Source organism: Emydura macquarii, unplaced genomic scaffold (assembly GCF_026122565.2).
Source record: "Emydura macquarii macquarii isolate MOO-44397 ecotype Brisbane River unplaced genomic scaffold, CSIRO-AGI_Emac_v2 contig_2297, whole genome shotgun sequence".
NCBI classification, from domain to species: Eukaryota; Metazoa; Chordata; order Testudines; family Chelidae; genus Emydura; species Emydura macquarii.
The window spans coordinates 1,422,704-1,441,363 of NW_027132434.1; the positions used below are offsets into that span (position 1 = coordinate 1,422,704).

Below are 18,660 nucleotides of genomic sequence, written 5' to 3' on the forward strand. Positions count from 1 at the left end.
GAAGTGCCTAGGCAACTAACTCCCATCAGCGGCAATTAGGCAACTAAATGCTTTTTAAAATGCCATTAGGTATGGTCATGGTGCCCGAAGTAGTTCACAGCTAAGAGTATCAAACTCAGGTCAGATGCCAGGACATATAGTGGTATATTCTATCATTAGATTTCACCAGGCTAGTAACAAAGGTGTACTCCTGGGGTCACTACATGAGTTTTACCATGGAGCCACCGACAGTCCCCATTAGGCTCTCCAGCCCCTACTTTACCACCCAAACAGACTTTAGGATGAAAGGTTATTAAAACCAAAATTCACCACACATTAAGTTACTTCCAGCTCCAAAGGGCCAGTCACTTACCCAAGGTCGAGATATACTCCAGATCTCACCAAAGACAACACTGTAGCCAATCCTTTAGTAAGCTAAGACTAAAGATTTATTAATTAGGAAAATGTAATTGAGTTATAGCAAGGTTAAAGCAGCTAAAATACATTACAGGTAAATTAGAGTTTGTAGGTTCAAAATAAAAGCAGAGTTATAGCAATCTACCACTTTCATAGAGTCTGTATAAATTTTCCCAGAGCTGCCCAAAACTGGCTTTGTGGGCAACCGCTATGTGGCATCTGGAACCTCCACATCAGCATTCAGATAGAAAGAGCATTCCCAAGGCTTCCCTTTTATAGTTGAAATAGACTAGCACGCTGACAGGCATCTTCACCACCTGGGCTTTGATGAATAGCAAATGCAGACAATCTGTGATCTTCATTGTTTAATATTCAATAAGCCATTCAAAGAAAATGCATTTAGTAACAGCCATTCAGACTACTAAAATGGTTTATAGGTAGTTTACAATGTAAATCAACAAGTTTCAGATAGATGAAGACAATAACATTAGCATTTCACTAGTTTTCTTGCATTAAGTAAATCTTCATCTAAATGCTAATACAACCTTTGATTTAAGCTTAATTAAGCACAGGATACAGATGTGAAAAAGGACATTGCAACAACAGGTTAATTTAGCTACACTAGTACACATCAAACAGGATACATATATAATGTAAATAGCATTCAGCCAAATGTAGGCAATAACATTAAAATACAAGTGAGTTGGGACACTTAACAGTGCCTTAAGGTCATGACCTGAGCTCAGCTAGCTGTTAGCACCGCAGGCTGCCTATCTGCATCTTTAGGTACCTAAATATTTTCAAAAATCTGGCCCTAAGTCATTTTTGAAAACACTATTTACACTTCTAAGTCACTTAAATGCTTTTGAAAAATGTACCGCTAATCCTGCAGATTTATTCAAATTTGCCAGGAATTTCAATGGGAGTTTTGAATGAGTCTACAGCGTCATGTCTTTCAGTGGAATAAAAGTACATATTTTCACATGTTATTACATATAAATAGTTCTAGAAACAAGATAGATCTCATAAAAAATCTTTTCATCCTCAGAACAAGTAATCTTGTATACATCCATCCATGCATTCATTCCTTGCATTTAATTCAGATGCAAATTATTCTTTTTAACATTTATATAGGTCTTGTTGTTTTTTATTTTACTATTCTCTAGTAAAATAAGGTCACTAATGTGGAAATGTTTTATGCCCTTTAAAAAATAATTCCTTGCACAGTTTAAAAGCTGTAGGAAATCTCAGCAAATCTTCTGGTTTTGTATAAAGAATTGTGTTTACTGAAACTTCAGCAAATTGCAAGAGGCTAGATATAAAAGTCCCCGATAAATATTACATGGTGAAGAGAATTGAGCTTTGGGCCCACAAGCTGACCTTTCTTTCATTGTACAATGAAAAAAAGTAATTTGTGAGAGTAGGTATGAGATAAGATCAAAATGATGTAATGGCAATTACATCAAGTAATGTTCAGTCATTAGGCAGAATGCACAGTTGATCCTATGGCTTATATGTAGGTGGGAGAGTGCAATCTAACTGTACTGGTATAAAAGAAAGGTAAAATTTTTCTTACCACAGTGACGGAAAAGTACATCTAAGCTTCAGGGACACACGAAGAAACTAAAACCATCTTTCAGATTCTACATCAATTACTCTGTCTGCACTGAACACACTGAAGGAAGGTAAAATTTACATATTTTTCTAGACTTTCTCTTTTTATTCAAAGTTCTCACAGGTGACAATTAACCTAAAATGTTGGGTTGGGACTGAGGCTTCTGTCCGTCAGGGCTGTACTGATACAAATGAGAAGAGGACTTGGTCCCAGAACTTTATTTCAGCTCTTGCATTTGAAATCTGATACGTTATCAGGAAAAGAAATGGTGAGCTAATTTTTGGGAGAATTGGAAGGTAAAATTTAGTTCTGGGAAAAGTGGTGGGCAAACTGGCAGCTTACAGTGCCACTACATTCAGTCACTGTAAACTGACCATTTGCAGTTCTTTGTTCTCGGCTTGTCTGCCATTTTAAGTAGCATAGTTGGGGAAGGAAAGGGGGTGTTAGATGAGCATAATGGCACAGCACTTGCCCAGAATTGAAGCAGCAGTTAGGATTATAGGGTAAAACCCACCCAGATATTTTGTAATAGCGTTCATAATAATAAAGATGGCTGCATCTATATTATCTGACTGGGAGGCTGCATCATCCCCTTCTTCTTCTATGAGGAGCCCTTCCACCCCACTCTTCTCTTCATGGTCCAGATCAGGGAAGAAAGCCTGTGATTTGTGACTGAAGGTCTTTCTGAAACTGGGGTCCATGTGTGTCTGTGTGTTCGCAGACATCCAAGTTCTGACCGTACACCCCTCCCAGCTCCGTAAATGAGTCCATGCTGAAATGGGGCTCTGTGCTTAGACCGCTGTTCAGAACATGGTCCATTTAATTGCTAAACAGACAGGTTGCCAGGCGTAGCATCACATTTCTTATTCTTATCCTTGGTTTTCCAATATTTCTCCTTGAGCCCCTTTATCTTCTCCATGCTCTGCTGTCTGGTCTGCTTGATCCTGTGATCAGTCAGAAATTGCTGAGACAACCATCGTACAGTTCAATGTTCTACTGTGGGTTCAAGTCATGGGTTTTGCTCGCTTTGGCAGAAAGCTGCACCAAGATATTGGTGTGAGCCTCTGACCAGGCGGCTGTATGCTGATTGGGCTTATTACTTGGCATTCTTCTGCGGTATCCAGTGCTGGAGATGAATGAAGCTGAAAAACTGCAAGCAGGCAAGTAGCGTAAGACTGAGGATACTAAGCAGAAGCATATGTGGGTAGAACACTTCTGGTTAGGGAGCAGAGCACAAGCCCCACTCCCAACATACCCTCCAGTTTCATGTATTGCACATTGGGTAAAAACACGAGAGGACTCCACCATGTTTCTAAAACTAAATTGACTCTTTATTCAGGGAACTATTTAAAGGGATGCTGCAACTGCAGCTAGCATTCAAGCCATGTGCACAGACTAGCTTCCCACTGTCTTCTCCAAACACTTTCCTCCTGCTACCTGTGCTTCTCCCTCCAAGTTCCATGCTGGTTGTTAAATCTTTCCTTTTATCAATTTTTGTTATTGTTGTATCTTTTGCACCAGTGTTTGCTGACTTGCTGGGACCAGCGATTACTAGGTACATAGTCCGCCATAGGGACCTGGCCTTTGCCACTTGCTCGTTGTGGCCTATTAGACTTCCTACTCCTTCAAGTGTGCTGAGCTCCAACCAGTCTCCCACTTCTTGATTGTGTTATTGTCGTTGGTAGGGACTTGCTTCCATCCTGTTGCTGCCTTCATTGTGTTGGGTGGCATCCTGTTTGTCCACCGTATTGCTCATAAGCCACATTTCTGATGACTCTCCTACATCAGGCCAGCTAAAGGCTGAGGCTTGTTCTATGTCCTTCTGGTCCTGCTTTGGCCCTGTCTGTCCAGGTGTGAAGGCTGTCTGCAGTTGTCTTCAGTTTCATCTCCACTGCTGCCCTGAGCCTGTAGCTACTTCATGTGACCTGAGTCCCACTGCAGCTTGGACTGTTGCCTTGTGCAATTGCTTTGTGTTGCTACTTGATGGTTGCACCCAGACCCATTTACTTATGCATAGTGGTCTCGGTCCTCGGCTCGTTTGGTGTAGGCATTCTTTTAACAGCTTCTGTGTACTGTCTGTCATTCCTCCTCTAGGCTGCAACAAGAGAACTCCTCAAGAGAAGCAGAGTCTTAGTTCTATCGCTCATCAGTCCCTATGCTATATAGTCCCTGGGAGGTTTTATTGCAATGGTGAACCTATATTGCCAAGTATGGATTCCTTCCTGTCTGTTTTGCCTTTGCCATCAATCTCTTGGCTGTCTTTACTGATGACTCTGCCTTCCTGTTTCTTTGTGGGACTCAGGGAAAGATGTTTTGTGCTCACATTCCCATTTGGCACTGACTTGTTTGAATTTCGCTGCATCGTTCTGTTGCCCACTGTCTGAGCACGCTGCCTCAGGTATGCCAACTTTGCAAAACGAGCCTTCAGTTTCTTGGTTACAGTTCTTTCCAGAGAATCCTCCAGATAGTCCGCCTCCCAGAAGCTGAAGTAGTAGTTTACTATGACCATGTCAGTAAAAGTGAACAGGTCTTTTCTGACCTGGTCCCAAGATCAGGAAGGGATTTCATGAGGCAGAGGTAGGGCAGAGGCGCCCCCAGAAAGTTTTCAAGTGGCACACGTGCCCTTCCCCCTCCTGCCTCAGGGAGGAGATTTGGGCAGCGGTTGCACTGATGTCAGTGCACACGCTCAGATCCTTCAGCCTGTGCAGGGTAAAGAGTCCCCGGCCCTGACCTTGAGGGAAGGAAGGGGGTGCCAGCAGCACTTACCATGTCGGAGGCAGGGATGGGGTGCAACAAGGGAGGGACAGGGGTCTCAGTCCCTCCCCCCTTTTGGCTAGGTCTGAGCAGAGATCCAGTAGCCATTGCCACAGCCCAATGCACCTTCACACAGTGCATGCCACTGGCTCTGAGCAGAGACCCAGCAGCCTGTCTTCTATCCCGTCCATGCCCAAGGCACTGCCTGCACAGGAGGTAACAGGCTGTGGCACCTGCATCCCTGCCCAACGGGGGAGCCCCTGTTGGAGTCCTGGCACTGCAGGCTGGGAAGAGAGGCCCTGATAGGGCGGCAATGGGGACAGAGGCCCACAGCTCAGATGCTGGTGCTTTCCATGGGGAGCAGGGGTGCTGGGAGCCCACAGGCCTGCATGGTACTTCCCTCTGCGCTCTATGAGTTGTTCCCTGCCCTGGCACCAGGCTTGATATGTCCCATCGCTTCCTTCCCTAGGGCTGACTGCTTAGTCTGTGCTCTTGGGCATGGAATGATTCTATCATTGACTGATCCAAAACCCCTTAACAGAGCACTGAAAGGAAGTCAGTACCCATCACCAACCTGTGATGCCCGGGCCCCTAGCGCTGCAGCGTAGGCAGCTGCATGGCCAGGGACCCACCACCTGCACAGGAGGTAACCGACTGGGATGCCTGCATCCCCACCCAATGGGGCAGCCCATTGGGACAGGGGTCTAGGGAAAGTTCTGGGCCCTCCCCTCCTAGCCTGGGACTCCAGCAGGGGCTCCCCTATTGGGCAGGGAAGCAGGCAGAGCCTGCTTTAGGGAAAATGGCGCCCTGGGTGAACTCGTATTTTGGCACCCCTGACCCCTGTGGGCGTGGTGCCCCCAATTGCGCCTGGCCCTTGTGGGTACTCCCCCATTGCCCTGGCCACCGTGGGTGTCCCCCATTGCCCTTGGCCCCCATGGACTCCCCAAGCTCCCCACCCCCTCAAGTCCTACACCCTGCACAGTAGCCTGTGCCCCTAACCTCTGCACTCTGCCCTAAACCCTGCCCCCACTCCTGCACCCCTAGCCTCTGCACTGGGCCTCCTGTGCCCCTAACCTCTGCCCCCCCGCACCTTCAACCCCTGAATTCTGTCCCCTTCACCCCAACCCCTACTCCCTCCTGCACCCCAACTCCTGCTCTGTGCCTTCTGCCCCATAACCCCTGAACTGTGCCCCTTCACCCCAACCCTGCACCTCCCTCCTGTGCCCCTAACCCCTGCACCATTCCCCCTGTGCCCCATCCTCAGCACCGTGCCCTCTGTGCTCCCCTAACTTCTGCACAGTGCCCCCTTTGGCCCCAACCCCTGCACCTCCCTCCTATGCCTCTACCCTCCCTGTGTCCCTAACCCCTGCACCGTGCTCCCTGCACTCCTAACCCCTGCACTTCCCTCCTGCACCCCGACCTCTGCCCTTCCCCTTGCCCCTATCCCCTGCACCATGTCCTCTGCACCTCATCACCTCTACCGTGCTCCTACCCCTCCTGTGCCTCTACCCCTGCACTGTGCCCCCTGCGTGTGCCCCTAACTCCTGTACCTCCCTCCTGTGCCCAGCTGGGAAAACTGCCGTGGATGCAGAGAGCAACTGGCATCACTGCTGGCTGAAACACTGTTCTTCTGTGCACCCCCAGCGGGCTATGAGGGCAGGGAGCAAGGAGCAACGTCAGGGCTCCCTGCATCCAGCTCACTTTCCTCACCTGGACTGTGTCACGGGAGGACAGAGAGCAGCAGCTCCTGTTGCTCCCCTCACAGCCCTGCCCAGGTGGGGAAAGTGACCTGCATGCACAGAGCGCTTGGTGTTGCTTCTCAGTCCACCCCCCCCAACCCCTTAGGGGGTGTGGAGGAACAAGGGGGAGGGACGAGCAGTATCTGTGTCCCCTCCAACGGGAGGGAGCAGGGGGAAAATCTGGACATTTTCAGGCATTTCTCCCTTGTCAGCTGGGAGCAGTTTCTGACACTACACCAGCAGCATGCACCTCTGCGCTGCCGCAGGGCGCCCCCCTCCTGGACCACTGGCACCTGGGGCGGTCGCCCGGGTAGCCCACTCCCAAGGTCAGCCCTGGATGCAGGCACCCCAGTCTGTTACCTCCTGTGCAGGAGGTGGGCCCCTGCCTGTGGGGCCACTGAGGCTGCTTTCCTGGGCATTGACGGGAGGGGAGGCAGAGGCTGCTGGATCTCCCCTCAGGGCCAATGGTTGGCACCATGTGGAAGGCGGCCACTGCTGTACTGTCTCCTCTTGTTGATCACTGTGCTCTTTGCACACCGTGCACGGCAGGGCTCTCAACTGGGCACTCGTGCCTGACCAGCAGATACTCTCCAGGGCTCATCCCAGCCTTCTTTCTGTCCCCAGGTGTGGAACGTGTAACCTGATGTCAGCTCTTAGATTGGCTGGGATTACACATCTTGGTCCCGTCAGCAAAATCCCATCTTGCGTACACAGATCATCCCTCTTCTAGTAGTAGAGGGTAACCTCCTGTGGCACTTGTTCTTTGCAATCTGACCAATCCTGGAGTATAAATGATGTTACTGCCAGTAGCACCCCATCCTGTCTGGTGCTTTGGTGGATTGCCTAGAGCCTCCCATCGGCGGTGTGACAGTATGGTAGCATGTTGATAGTCTATCTCTTGTTCCACAAGCCATTTGCACTGTACTCTTGAAGGTATGCTCCGCTCAATGTATCTGCCACTAGGGCGACTTCCCTGGGCAGTGCCTTATCCTCACCTCAGAACGTGTGTTGAAGTTGCTTAGGTGCATTCAGCAAGTGACTTCTTCATGATGCTTTCTAATGGCTTGTGATTAGACTGCACGTCCTTCTGGTGTCCAAAAGGGAATCATTCCAGAGACCACAGCCATTAGCTCTTTTGCTATCTGAGCATATCCCCTTCTTCTGTTGGTCAGGGCTTCTCTAGCAAATGCTATGCAAAGCCAGCAGCCCCATCAGTGCTACTCCTAGGCTTCCTTCTGAGGCCTCTAGCCTTCTTCTGTAGCTCTAGCTGCTCCACAGGACTATAGTATTTAGGGCTGGTACCTTGCTTATGATTTTCTGTACTCTTCCAAATGCCTGTTCCTGGGTCTCTGACCCGTCCCATGCTCTATCATTGTGTGTTAACTGGGTTAATGGCTAACAGGCTTCTGATAGGTGTGTATAGAATCTGGAAAGATAGTTAGCCCTCACTGGGAATCACTGGACTCCCTTCACATCCTTTGGTCTGGGCATTTCCTTAATGTTTCTCATTTCTTTGAGAGGCTGGCCAGGTGCCACAGAAGTCAGCATATGTCTGGTGTAGCAGACCTCAGTTCTCCTCAGCTTCAACTCGTCTGCATTCAGCCAAATTTTCTGCTTTTGGTGCCTGAATAGGAGCTGTTGTGGCTTGATATCATGGTCCTGGATTGCCTCTTTCCTGACCTCTCCTTCTCCTACAATACAAATGTCATCAGCTACAGTCTTGACACCTGGGAATCCCTCTGGTATCTGATTCAATTTATACTGCAACAAATCTCTGGGACTGGGCTGATCTCCATAGGCATATGTACTCAGTGGTACCTGCCAAAACGTGTGGCAAAGGTTGTCACGTGGCTGAATATGCTAGAACTTATTGACATCAAACAGTGAACACTTTTGCACTGGTTAAATTGGGTAGTACATCTTCAGTGGTTGGGGATGGGTCCTGACTTCCTTTCAATGCTCTGTTAAGTGGTTTTGGATCAATGCAGATCCTCAGTTTACCTGAAGGTTCTTTCACTATTGCTAGGCTGCTGTACTAGTTTCAACAGGCGTAACAACGGTTCTTTGCAGACTTGCCAGTTTCTTCTTCAATGGCTCCACCAAAGCTAATGCAATTCTACATTTTGGTAGTCTCATGGGCTGCGTATACAAGTCTGTATCTAACTTCAGCTTGCTCTCTCGGGGTCCATCTCCTTGAAATATGTCCTTTTGCTCTGTTAGAGTGCTGAACAGGGTGACTGTTCTCCTTCTTCTTTCATGTTGAGATATGCTGGCATTCTGCTGTGATCAAACCTATGGCATGCACTGTGTTGCTGCCCAGCCATGGGTGGTACTCTTGTATGTCAACTATATAAACTGTAAATGATAATGTCTCTCATTTCATGGGTTTTTTTTTTTTTTTTAAATCGACAACTGCATTTGCCTCTGGCCTTAGAATGGTTTTATTGTAAACTGAATGTTTCATGTATAATAACGTGAAAGGATTCCATATTTCTAAAGATAAACTGGCTCTGTATTAAGAATACTATTTACAGAGATGCTGCAACTGCATCTACCATTCTCGCCACGTGCAGAGATTGGCTTCCTGCTGCCGCCTCCTCCAAACTCTTTCTTCCCGCGACCTGTGCTTCTCCCTCCAAATTCCAGGAAGATTGCTAGACCTCTCACTCCTGGTACACCACCTATGCCAGAGCTTGCAAGAGGTCTTCAGGAAGCAGGCTTCTGGTTTCTCCTGCCATGTCTGTGCTAGGAGGAATCGTCATTGAGTCAGAACAGAATTTTGGAGTGTTTTTATGATACTCTGGCCTTTTTAAACAGTGTACAGGGGCTAGAGTAGGATGAAGTTCTCATCCTACCTCTTTTCATAATGCTGATTTCGTAAAAACTGGCTTTTACATATTTTACTGCATGATTTTGAGAACTGCTTCTGATATATTTTAATTTCTTGTTATTTGTTTTTGTGTCTTTGACTATTGCTCTTCAAAGTCCACTTCACGCTGTTAATCTCCACCTTGCACATTATCTGTTTAATTTTTGTTCCTTTCTGGTGCCTTCATTAGATCTGGATTGCCATTAGCAGGGGATATCAATGCTCTTTCCTCCCTGGCCTTTTTGCTATTTTTGTTGTTTGGGATGTGCATGCCTTTTGTGACTGTTGTGGGACACTTCAGTAACCTCCATGAGGAGACTAAGGATTTTAATTTCTCCATTTTGGCTTTAGTGTTATTTTTGATTGCCTTTGTATTTTTAGAAGATCCCTTTAGCTAAAGTTCAGTGTCCCAGTGCTGGTTTTTGGTATGATCCCTCCCTGGAGGATCATTATCATTTGGTATTAGTGTTGATAACTTCTGTACTTAACAGATAAAATTTAATTCATTTAGAACAGAGGTTCCCAACCTTTTTGGCTAAAGGGCCACAGATATCATTGTTACAACCCTGAAGGGCCACCAGTCTCTGCTGCAGCCTCTCTCCCCCACCCCCACTGCAGACAGACAGAAGGAGTTCAGCGAGGAGATCGCACGTCTCCCTGGCTGCACCAGGGAGACTGCACGCGTCCTGTAGCCCCGTGCGCTTCACCTGGGTCCCTAGGCAGTGGCTCCCTTCTGCAGCTAGGGGAACGGGAGATCAGTGCTTCCCTCCCTCTGGCTCCAGCAGGGACCCAGCACCTAGGGACCCAGGTGGAGCACTTTGCTGTCTGCTGGAGCCAGGGGAGGGGAGCACTGCTCTCCCCACCCTCTGATTCCAACAGGGACCCCAGCGCCTTTGGACTTAGGCAGAGCGCTTTGCCATGCTCCCTGCTACAGCTAAGGGGAGAGAAAAGCTGATCTCCCATCCCCTTGGCTGCAGGAAGGAGCCTGGACTGGTCTTTTAGCCCCATGGCAACGCGCTCCGCCTGGGTCCTTAGGCAGCGGCTCCCTTCTGCAGCCAGTGGGAGGGGAACCGCAGGCCACTTTCAAAGCCTCCCGAAGGCCACTTTTGGCCCCCAGGCCACAGGTTGGGAACCACTGACACAGGAAATGTTTTTGTTACTGCCTATGCATGGTAATGTTGGCTTTTAAAATATGATGTATTTAGCTCACAGGCTTGAACCCTGATCCTGCAAACTGGACCTGCTAGCACAGACTCCTGTGCCTAAGCTTAGCCCCAAAAAAGTCCACGGGGCTCCGTGCAACTGCAGGGGTCTATTCTAGAGGGTCCAGTCCCAGGATTGGGGCCGTAGTGTGAATACATGACAGTGGAATCATTTATGGATGTAAGAGTCATTAAGAACCCTCTGACAGGGTAGTCTTTCTACAACGGCAATGAATGATCCATTGTTGTAAACTACTGGGTGTGTCCGTTGTAAAGAGACATGAAATAAAATCCTTAAACTGAGTCATGGTTGAGCTCTGTTAGACAAAAAAAAAGCACTACTATCTTTATTTACTATCTGCCCAGGTTGCACTAGATGTAGAATCTAGTACTTAGCTCTCCTTTATATAATGCTTCTCTCCATGGACTCAATTATCTCAGCACAGGATATAAATAACTTCAATTCACTTCAAAAGGAAGGGCCTAGGTCTATCCATTCTAGGAAAGTTATTTTAAAATGGGTAATTGCTGCTATAGATGGTTTTCTGAGATAGACTGGCAGGCACAAAAGTAAATGTATCTGGGCTGAACAGGCAGATTTTGGCTGACAATGCAATAAGGAAGTTTAGTGCTTAAGAAGAAAGTTTGCAAACTTCATACCAAAGACACTAGCTATATTGAAAGTTGGCCAACTGATTTACAATAGCTAAAATGTTCAGCGCTGTAGATTATATACGCATAGTGCAGATTAACACAAGATTTTAACACTTTTCTTTAGTCCATCTAGTGTCTGAAGAAGTATGCAGGGCCCTTCCATGTCAGATGGTCCTGACTCTGAGATTGGGCGCTGCAAGAGAAAGCTAGTCTGGATTTTGTCATAGGAATTGCTATACTGGATCAGAACCATAGTCCAGCTAGTCCAATATTGTTTGCAACGGTGGCCAGCAGCAGATGCTTCCGTGTAAGATGCAAGAAACCCCAAAGTACTTGTAAAACATTTCCTGCTGATTCTGTTTGTTCCAACATGAGTATCCTTGATTAGTACGGCACACCTGCAGTTAGGATAGGAAGAAAATTGAGACTTCATTTTCTCCTCAGTGAAGGCTTTAAAAAAAAAAATCTGGCCAGATAAGCAAAGCATTTGGGGTGAGTCCCTGTGCCATGCCTCTGAGAGAGCTCACTGCCTAGGGAGGGGAGCTATGGTGGCTGTCACAAGGCAGGCCCCTTTGGAGCACCCTTCTGTGGCAGGCTGTGCATGCCAGGTGCACCTGCCTCCCTTTCTCTCCTTCAGAGTCCCCAGAAATAATCCGAACAGTCTTTCTAAGTGCAAGTAGCCCTTGAGGGGTTAATTTATTACAAAAGAAAGCCCTGTGCACATACACCAGAACCCAAAATCCAGAACCATAGTCCAGACAATACATCAAGTAGCGGCAGCGTCCAGCATAACTCACCTCACCTCATTCCCAGCCTTCAGCCCCTTTTAACCCTCCACCTTCAGCTCTCCAGCTCTGAGAGCCAGGAGGAATCTCCCTCTGCTGCTGTCTGCCTTCTGCCCTCATCAGCCTTCTGGCATGGGCTTTGGCGCTGGTAATTCCCCCGTCTTTCCAGGGAAGGCCGGCAGAGAGCTTTCTGCTTTCTCAGCTTTCCCCAGAGATCTCCTACAGTCTTCTGACTGACTCTCCACAGGTCTCCCCTTCATCTTTTTAGCCCCAGGTGCTGCTCCACTCTCTTAACTGGTCAAACTAACAGAATCTATTCCGGCTATAAGGGAGTCAGACCTGCTTCATTTACAGAGGCCAGCCACCCTGTGACAATGGCTTTAAACTACCTTTACACCCTTCCAATCCTGGGTTGATCTGTGGGCTGGAGGAGACACTGGTATAAGTTTGATAGCCCTGGGGACTATTGTGCTGCCTGGAATCTCTGCATACTGCACCGCTCCCTCCTTCCTGGCATGCCACATCCTTCCTCACCTCTCAGCTGCAACCTCTGCCTGGGCTTGTGGTGCTTAAGGGGAAGCCTTCTGCAGTGCCTGCACTGGGGGAATATTACTCCCTCATGGATGTGAGGCTTTGAGGGTCCCTTTATGCTGTTTTGGCACTTAAGGGGTCAGAGTGGGGAGGCAGATCTGACCCTTAGCCTGAAATTTCATGTGCTAATTATGCAATTATTTTAACTGAAAATCACGTCAAGGCTTCTTTATCCTGGTCAGACTGCAGATGTTTGCTTCTCTGTTGACCCCTATTCAGTTGCTTGTTTCTGGACCTACCATAAATATTAGCCAGTTGTATCTTTTATATTTTTTGTTTATGTGAACATCCAGAAAAAAGTATTACAGATACAAAGAGAGAAACTATGATTGTTAAGATGGTGCTCATGAGGTATGGCTATAAAATGAACATCAGTACAATTCATTTGCAGTTTCTAAACATAATTCTGAATAGTCTCTGTAGCTGATGGTGTTTCCAATGACAATAATGCAAGAATGTCAGAGTAAATCTTTGTTTTTGTCTGTTCTTTGCAGAAGAATCATGGATTGCTATGGAAAGTATGCAGCGGTCACTCTAGTCATGTTGTCTGTATTTCTGCATATTCTTCATTCTTTTCCAGATGGAGAGTTCCTCATGCAGGGTGAGCTACCTTTAACATTTAGAAATAACAATACAACATAAGATGTGTGTCAATAAAAACATTAATTAAATTTCCATCCACAGTATACTGTGGTCATAAATCTTATCTACCAGATACATTTCTTGGCATGCTAGACTGTAATATGAACATGAAATGAAAATATAATGCTTTCATGATTTATTACATATTCATTTAAATGCCACTATGTATATTTCATCTAACACTGAGATATCTCTTATTACATTGTTTATCAGCTCAGAGTTGTACACACAGAAAATTCTCTTTGTGCAGTTACAAATCGGGCCTGGTCTACCCTGAAAAGTTATATCCGCATAGCCACATGGGTCAGTGGTGTGAGAAAACCACACACCTGACTGAGGTAGTTGTGCCAACATAACTCTAAGTGTAGACACAGTATGTTGACGGGAGAAGGCTTCCGTCAGCATAGCTAACTTCATTCATCGAGGTGTGTTCTGACATCCCTTCTCTCAGTGTAGGCTGCTTCAACCCCATGGAGCTATGCTGGCACACGTAATCTCTGTAGTGTAGACATACCCCTCCTTCACGTTCTTCATTTTGTGAAACCAATGTCCATCATACACATGTGACCTTTGCCTACTTCACCTGCATATTACCTACTAATCTTTCTCCACTAGGACTATTTCCATCGTTACAAACTTCTAAGTAGCTTCAAGCTGCTATCGTTATTAAAAAAACAACACACAAGCCTGTCTGCTATAAAAATATTTCCTTTTTCTTCCCCAAATGAAGGATTTTTCCCAAATGTGAGGTTCCCCCCAAATGACACTGCCTGGTGTTGGTATGTAATATGAATTCCTGAACCAGAACAAGCTGAAAGTCCATTTGTGACCCTTCAAGGCTACAAATGGGGGCTTTATAACACTGGAAAGAGAAGAGTTATGGCTTCTCAAGATAACACACAACATATGCATCTACCCCTAGTAGATCCTGGGCTAGTGGATTTTAAAGTCATTGTATTTTATAGAAAAGCTATTTTAGGTCAATTTTAGAGGTATTTTAAATGTATCGTCTTTTCTCTCCCACTGAGTCCTGTGTGGTTGATGTCATGCTAACTAACACACCAGGGGTGAGATCCTCACCCCTGCTTTGGCCCTTAATGCTGTGTAAAATGACAGTCACTGTATAAAAAGGCCCTAGAAGCCTCATAACAGGCCAGGGGAAGAGTCCCCTGGCATAGGTATTGTGGAAGACAGAAGTAAGACTGTCTCCCAAGGTCCCCTCACAAACCTTGGTGTAAAGGGCATGCTGAGGGCAAGGCTGACAGGGTATGACTACAGCTGTGGGACCTGGGCTTATGGACTCGGTGTTTCCAAGCTCATGCTTGAGTGTCCACACTGCATTCTAAATCTGGGTTTACAGTTGCAGTAGCTGAGTCTCATAACTGTGCTAACATGTCTGTACTGCACTATGCAGCCCTTCTGACTCAGGTCTGTGGCTTGAGCTGCAGCCAAACTGCAAAATAATAGGGCTTTAACCTGAGTCCCAGCAGGACTTGGGCTCTGACCCTCCTTCCCCAGCAGGGTCCTAGGACTGGGGTCCTGAGCGCTTGCTGACCTGAGTCAGACTGATTTGTGTGTGGATAGAAGGGGGGGGGGGGGGGCGTTGACTTAGTCCAGAGTCAGAGCCCAGGTGTAGCGTGCAGTGTGGATGTAACCAATGTGTCAGGGGCAGGGTCACAGTACAGTGTTGTGGAGATCCCAGGTAGTGCTGCAGTTCATAGGACAGCCTGCGGAGGCTGCTGTAACTTAAACAGACACCCCCTGTGCTACTCCCTGGGTGGTGAGCTCTATACTGCAGTTCTTAGATACATGCGCAGCATGGAATTTCACCTCTGGACAGTACATGTGGAGGATTAGACCCAATAACAAATTAAAAACTCTTTACAACTTTTGTAAAATATTTTTTTCTATAAAATATGGGGTATGTTTATGCCCTGACTCATCAAGGGCCAAATTCAGAACAGTGCTTGAACACATGCTCAATTTTAAGCATATGCTTAAATTCCACTGACTTCAATCCGGGATGACCATATTACTTGTGATTTGCAAGTGGATCATCCCAAATGAGATCCCATTTCAGTTATGTATTTAAGCTTGTTTAGCTTTAGGCACATAATTGAGTTAATCCCTACTCAAGAAACACTTAATCATATACTTAACCTTAAATACGTATTCCTGCAACTAGGGATTATGGGTACCTCAATTTTTGGGTACCCAGCTTGATATGCTTCAAGAGGCTTGACATTTAGAAAGTGGGGACTGGCATCTGCCCTCTGAAAATCAGGTTCCTTTAATGAGCCTCAAGTTAAACATGTAACAGTGGAGACGCCCAGTATCACTAGTCACTTTTGAAAACCTTGGCAACGGTGATTCAATTTTAAAAGTGTTCATTATTGCCGTAGGCAACTTAATCTCTTAACAGGGAATGTCTAAAGAATACTGCAAGTCCTGTGATAATACTGTTTAATTATCTAAAGCCACTAATTTATTAGGGACAACAACGGTATATACAACAACCCACTCGTAAAGAAAATTAATAGAAACATGGAAAGGAAGCAATAAATGTTTGTGCCTTAGATGGAAAGATGCCATGAATGTAGCCTTGCAAGTTGTCAGTATTCCAGAGCTCCAAACCCTCAACCGAGAAAATCCTTCTTTCTGTTGTTAGATGATAATTGGGGATGACCAGCAGTATAAGCCAAGTTGTACTTTTTTTTTTTTTTTTGGTCTGTTAGTGAAAATAAAAATCTAATTCAAATCAGCTATGGCATATAGGGAAACATTTCAGTGGCTTGTTTATTGAACATACAGTAGTTTGTTACTTTATGTATTTGTGATAGGTTGTCCAGAATGCAAGCTAGGGGAGAACAGGTTCTTCTCAAAGCCAGGATCTCCCATTTACCAGTGCACAGGATGTTGTTTCTCCAGGGCTTATCCCACTCCCATGAGATCAAAGAAGACAATGTTGGTTCCAAAGAACATTACATCAGAGGCAACCTGCTGTGTAGCAAAAGCCTTTACAAAGGTAAGGACAAGACTGAAACCTGTTTAAGCTTGTTTCATGATACGACATGACAAATCAATGATTAGAGCAGAGCATGTTCCCGCCGTAGGGCATTTAACCACCTATGTTTTGAGCATGTGATTTTTATTCTTTTAAAGACATTAAAATGTTAAACATTAGATAAACATTGAGGGCCAGCTCCTCAGCTGGTGTGAATAAATTGTTGGAGCTCCACTGATTTCTATAGCACTGCACTGATTTATACCAGCAGAAGGCCTGGCCCTGATTTTTTGCCGCTTCCCCAGCTTCTTTTTCTTTTTTCTTTTTGTCAATTCCTTCTGACATGCAATATCTCCCTAAATACCACAGAAATGGTGTTTTGACTCTATTTGATGTGATATCTCTTGCCTATTTCCTGCATAGGCAGGAACCCTTCTGATGTCAGGACAAGAAATGAGATATTAAGGGAGGGGAAAAAATAGTACCAGGATGTCTCCAATGAAGCCTGTTTTTCCCCTACTCTGTTTATTTGTAACCTGTTTCCATATAACACAGCCATAAATTCCCCAGAGGTATGGGCATGTGTAAAGCCACCAATCCAGTGAGTCCACAATGGCTGGATAGTGGGCATGCAGCAAAACTGCCCACCCATTGCGCACACAATAGCCAGCCTCTGTGCCAGCTCCACGTAGGCAAGCGTGGAGGTGGTTTTAGGGAGAAATGGAGGTACGGCCTCTCGGTCTATGATTACACACAGCCAGTAATTACAAATCCTCCTGTAGGGGGTGCACAGGAGTCACAGCCCTTCCCCAGGCTCAGGGGCTGGAGGAGCTGAAGAAGCACTGACTGGCTGTCTCTCCCAATAGTTAGGTGCACAAAGCCAATGTGAATACTTCGTCTCATTGTTAAACAGCGGTAGATTCACCTGTGCCCCTGCTGGTTGACGAGCACGGCATCTTTGCAAAGCCATGGGCTTTATTCTCCTCTCGCTTATGCCAACAGAAATCAATTGACTTCAATGGAATTATTTCAGATTTACACTAGTGTGAGAGGAACATTTGGCTCTGGGTCTGCATCTGAGCAGGGCACAGAGCACCTCTAGCTCACCCATATTATACTTGCTCCCATTCTGTCAATAAACTTTGGTCAAGATTTTTTTTTAAGCGACTAGTTGTTTTGAATGTCTCCATGCTGGGGGTTCCACCTTCAGATACCCTACAGGGGCCTGGTTTTTCAGAGTGTGGAAACTCGACAGTTTCTGAAATGCAGGCTCCTTTTAGATGCATCAAGTGAGGCACTCAAAATCACTCATCAGTTTTGAAAACCTTGCCCTTGTGCAGTGCTTAATTTGTGCCAGGGCTGAGCCGTGGCACCTCTAGGCTTGGCAATTCATAGCCCCGGCACTTCTGGACTTGCTGCGTCAGTTATGCAAGTAAAAAAGCTGCTTGAATCCCGGCATCTAATTGCTTGAGTCCTGGCACCTCTTTCATTACAAATCAAGCCTTGCCTTTGTGGCTCTGAGCTGTAGAAAACGAGAGTTGTACTATGCAGGATTCAGGTGCCATTTTGGTACCTATATCTCAGAAGATTTTTGTACAGTATATAGTTGAGAAAATAAAGGCTTCAGAAATGTTTTGCATGAAGAATTTTTTTTTTAGAAAAGTAGTTAATTATAATTTTGTGTGTGTTTCTTTTTAAAAGATCACCCTGAAGGACAACGTGAAGATAGAGAACCACACAGACTGCCATTGCAGTACCTGCTACTATCACAAATCTTAAAACCTGTCCCATCGGTAGCGACCATGGATGATGACAATGAATGGAGTTGTTTGTTTTTTCCCTTTGGTAGCACCTCTGTTTAAAACATTAGGTTTTCTGATCAGGGCAATTTAGTGTATGATCTGATGAGATGTATGGCTGTTTATCTCCTCTTTACTTCATCACGTATTTAACCACATTTAATTATTTCCATTAGGAGTGAAATATAGCACTTTGCATGACAAAAAAGGCTTGATCCATTTTTAAACAAAGTCTGAATAAAGTATCAATGTTTTCTTCAGGAAAAAGACAATGTAATTCTTTAAAACTAAAAATGTTTTTGCAGAGGTTAAATTTCAGGACTTTGGGGCTGGGAGGGCTGTGGGGCTTGCACGGAAAAGAGAATGCAGTCTATTGTTTTTGCTTAGCTATGTATTTTATGATTTCTTTTTTTTTTTTTTTTTTTGTGAAACTCACAAAGTTTTTGTTTTCCTGTTTTCCCTCTTCTTCCTTTCACAGCTTTTACTGTGGGCAAGGAAGTTCAACAGTATATGAAGTCACACAGAACCTTTACATAGTGCTGTCTTTCTGTGTCATCTTTTTTCCCCTTGTTTGAACTGATCCTCCTCTCACATGTTTTATTGGATGTGA

At 45.7% G+C, this 18,660-nt stretch overlaps 1 protein-coding gene across 1 annotated transcript; it reads left to right on the plus strand.

Moving 5' to 3' along the window:
• Positions 1–1,900: 1,900 nt before the first annotated feature.
• Positions 1,901–18,303, plus strand: CGA (glycoprotein hormones, alpha polypeptide). The gene is made up of 4 exons (XM_067560689.1): positions 1,901–2,081; positions 13,100–13,206; positions 16,088–16,272; positions 17,953–18,303. Exons 2-4 carry the CDS (start codon positions 13,107–13,109, stop codon positions 18,028–18,030), a joined length of 363 nt encoding a protein of 120 aa, XP_067416790.1. The 5' UTR covers positions 1,901–2,081; positions 13,100–13,106; the 3' UTR covers positions 18,031–18,303.
• Positions 18,304–18,660: the final 357 nt, after the last annotated feature.

Excerpts from the sequence above, each read along its gene's own strand:
- CGA (XM_067560689.1), top strand. The coding sequence starts at position 13,107 with ATGGATTGCTATGGAAAGTATGCAGCGGTCACTCTAGTCATGTTGTCT. Across the intron at positions 13,207-16,087 it reads TGGAGAGTTCCTCATGCAGG|GTTGTCCAGAATGCAAGCTA; the intron begins GTGAGCTACCTT and ends TATTTGTGATAG. Across the intron at positions 16,273-17,952 it reads TAGCAAAAGCCTTTACAAAG|ATCACCCTGAAGGACAACGT; the intron begins GTAAGGACAAGA and ends TCTTTTTAAAAG.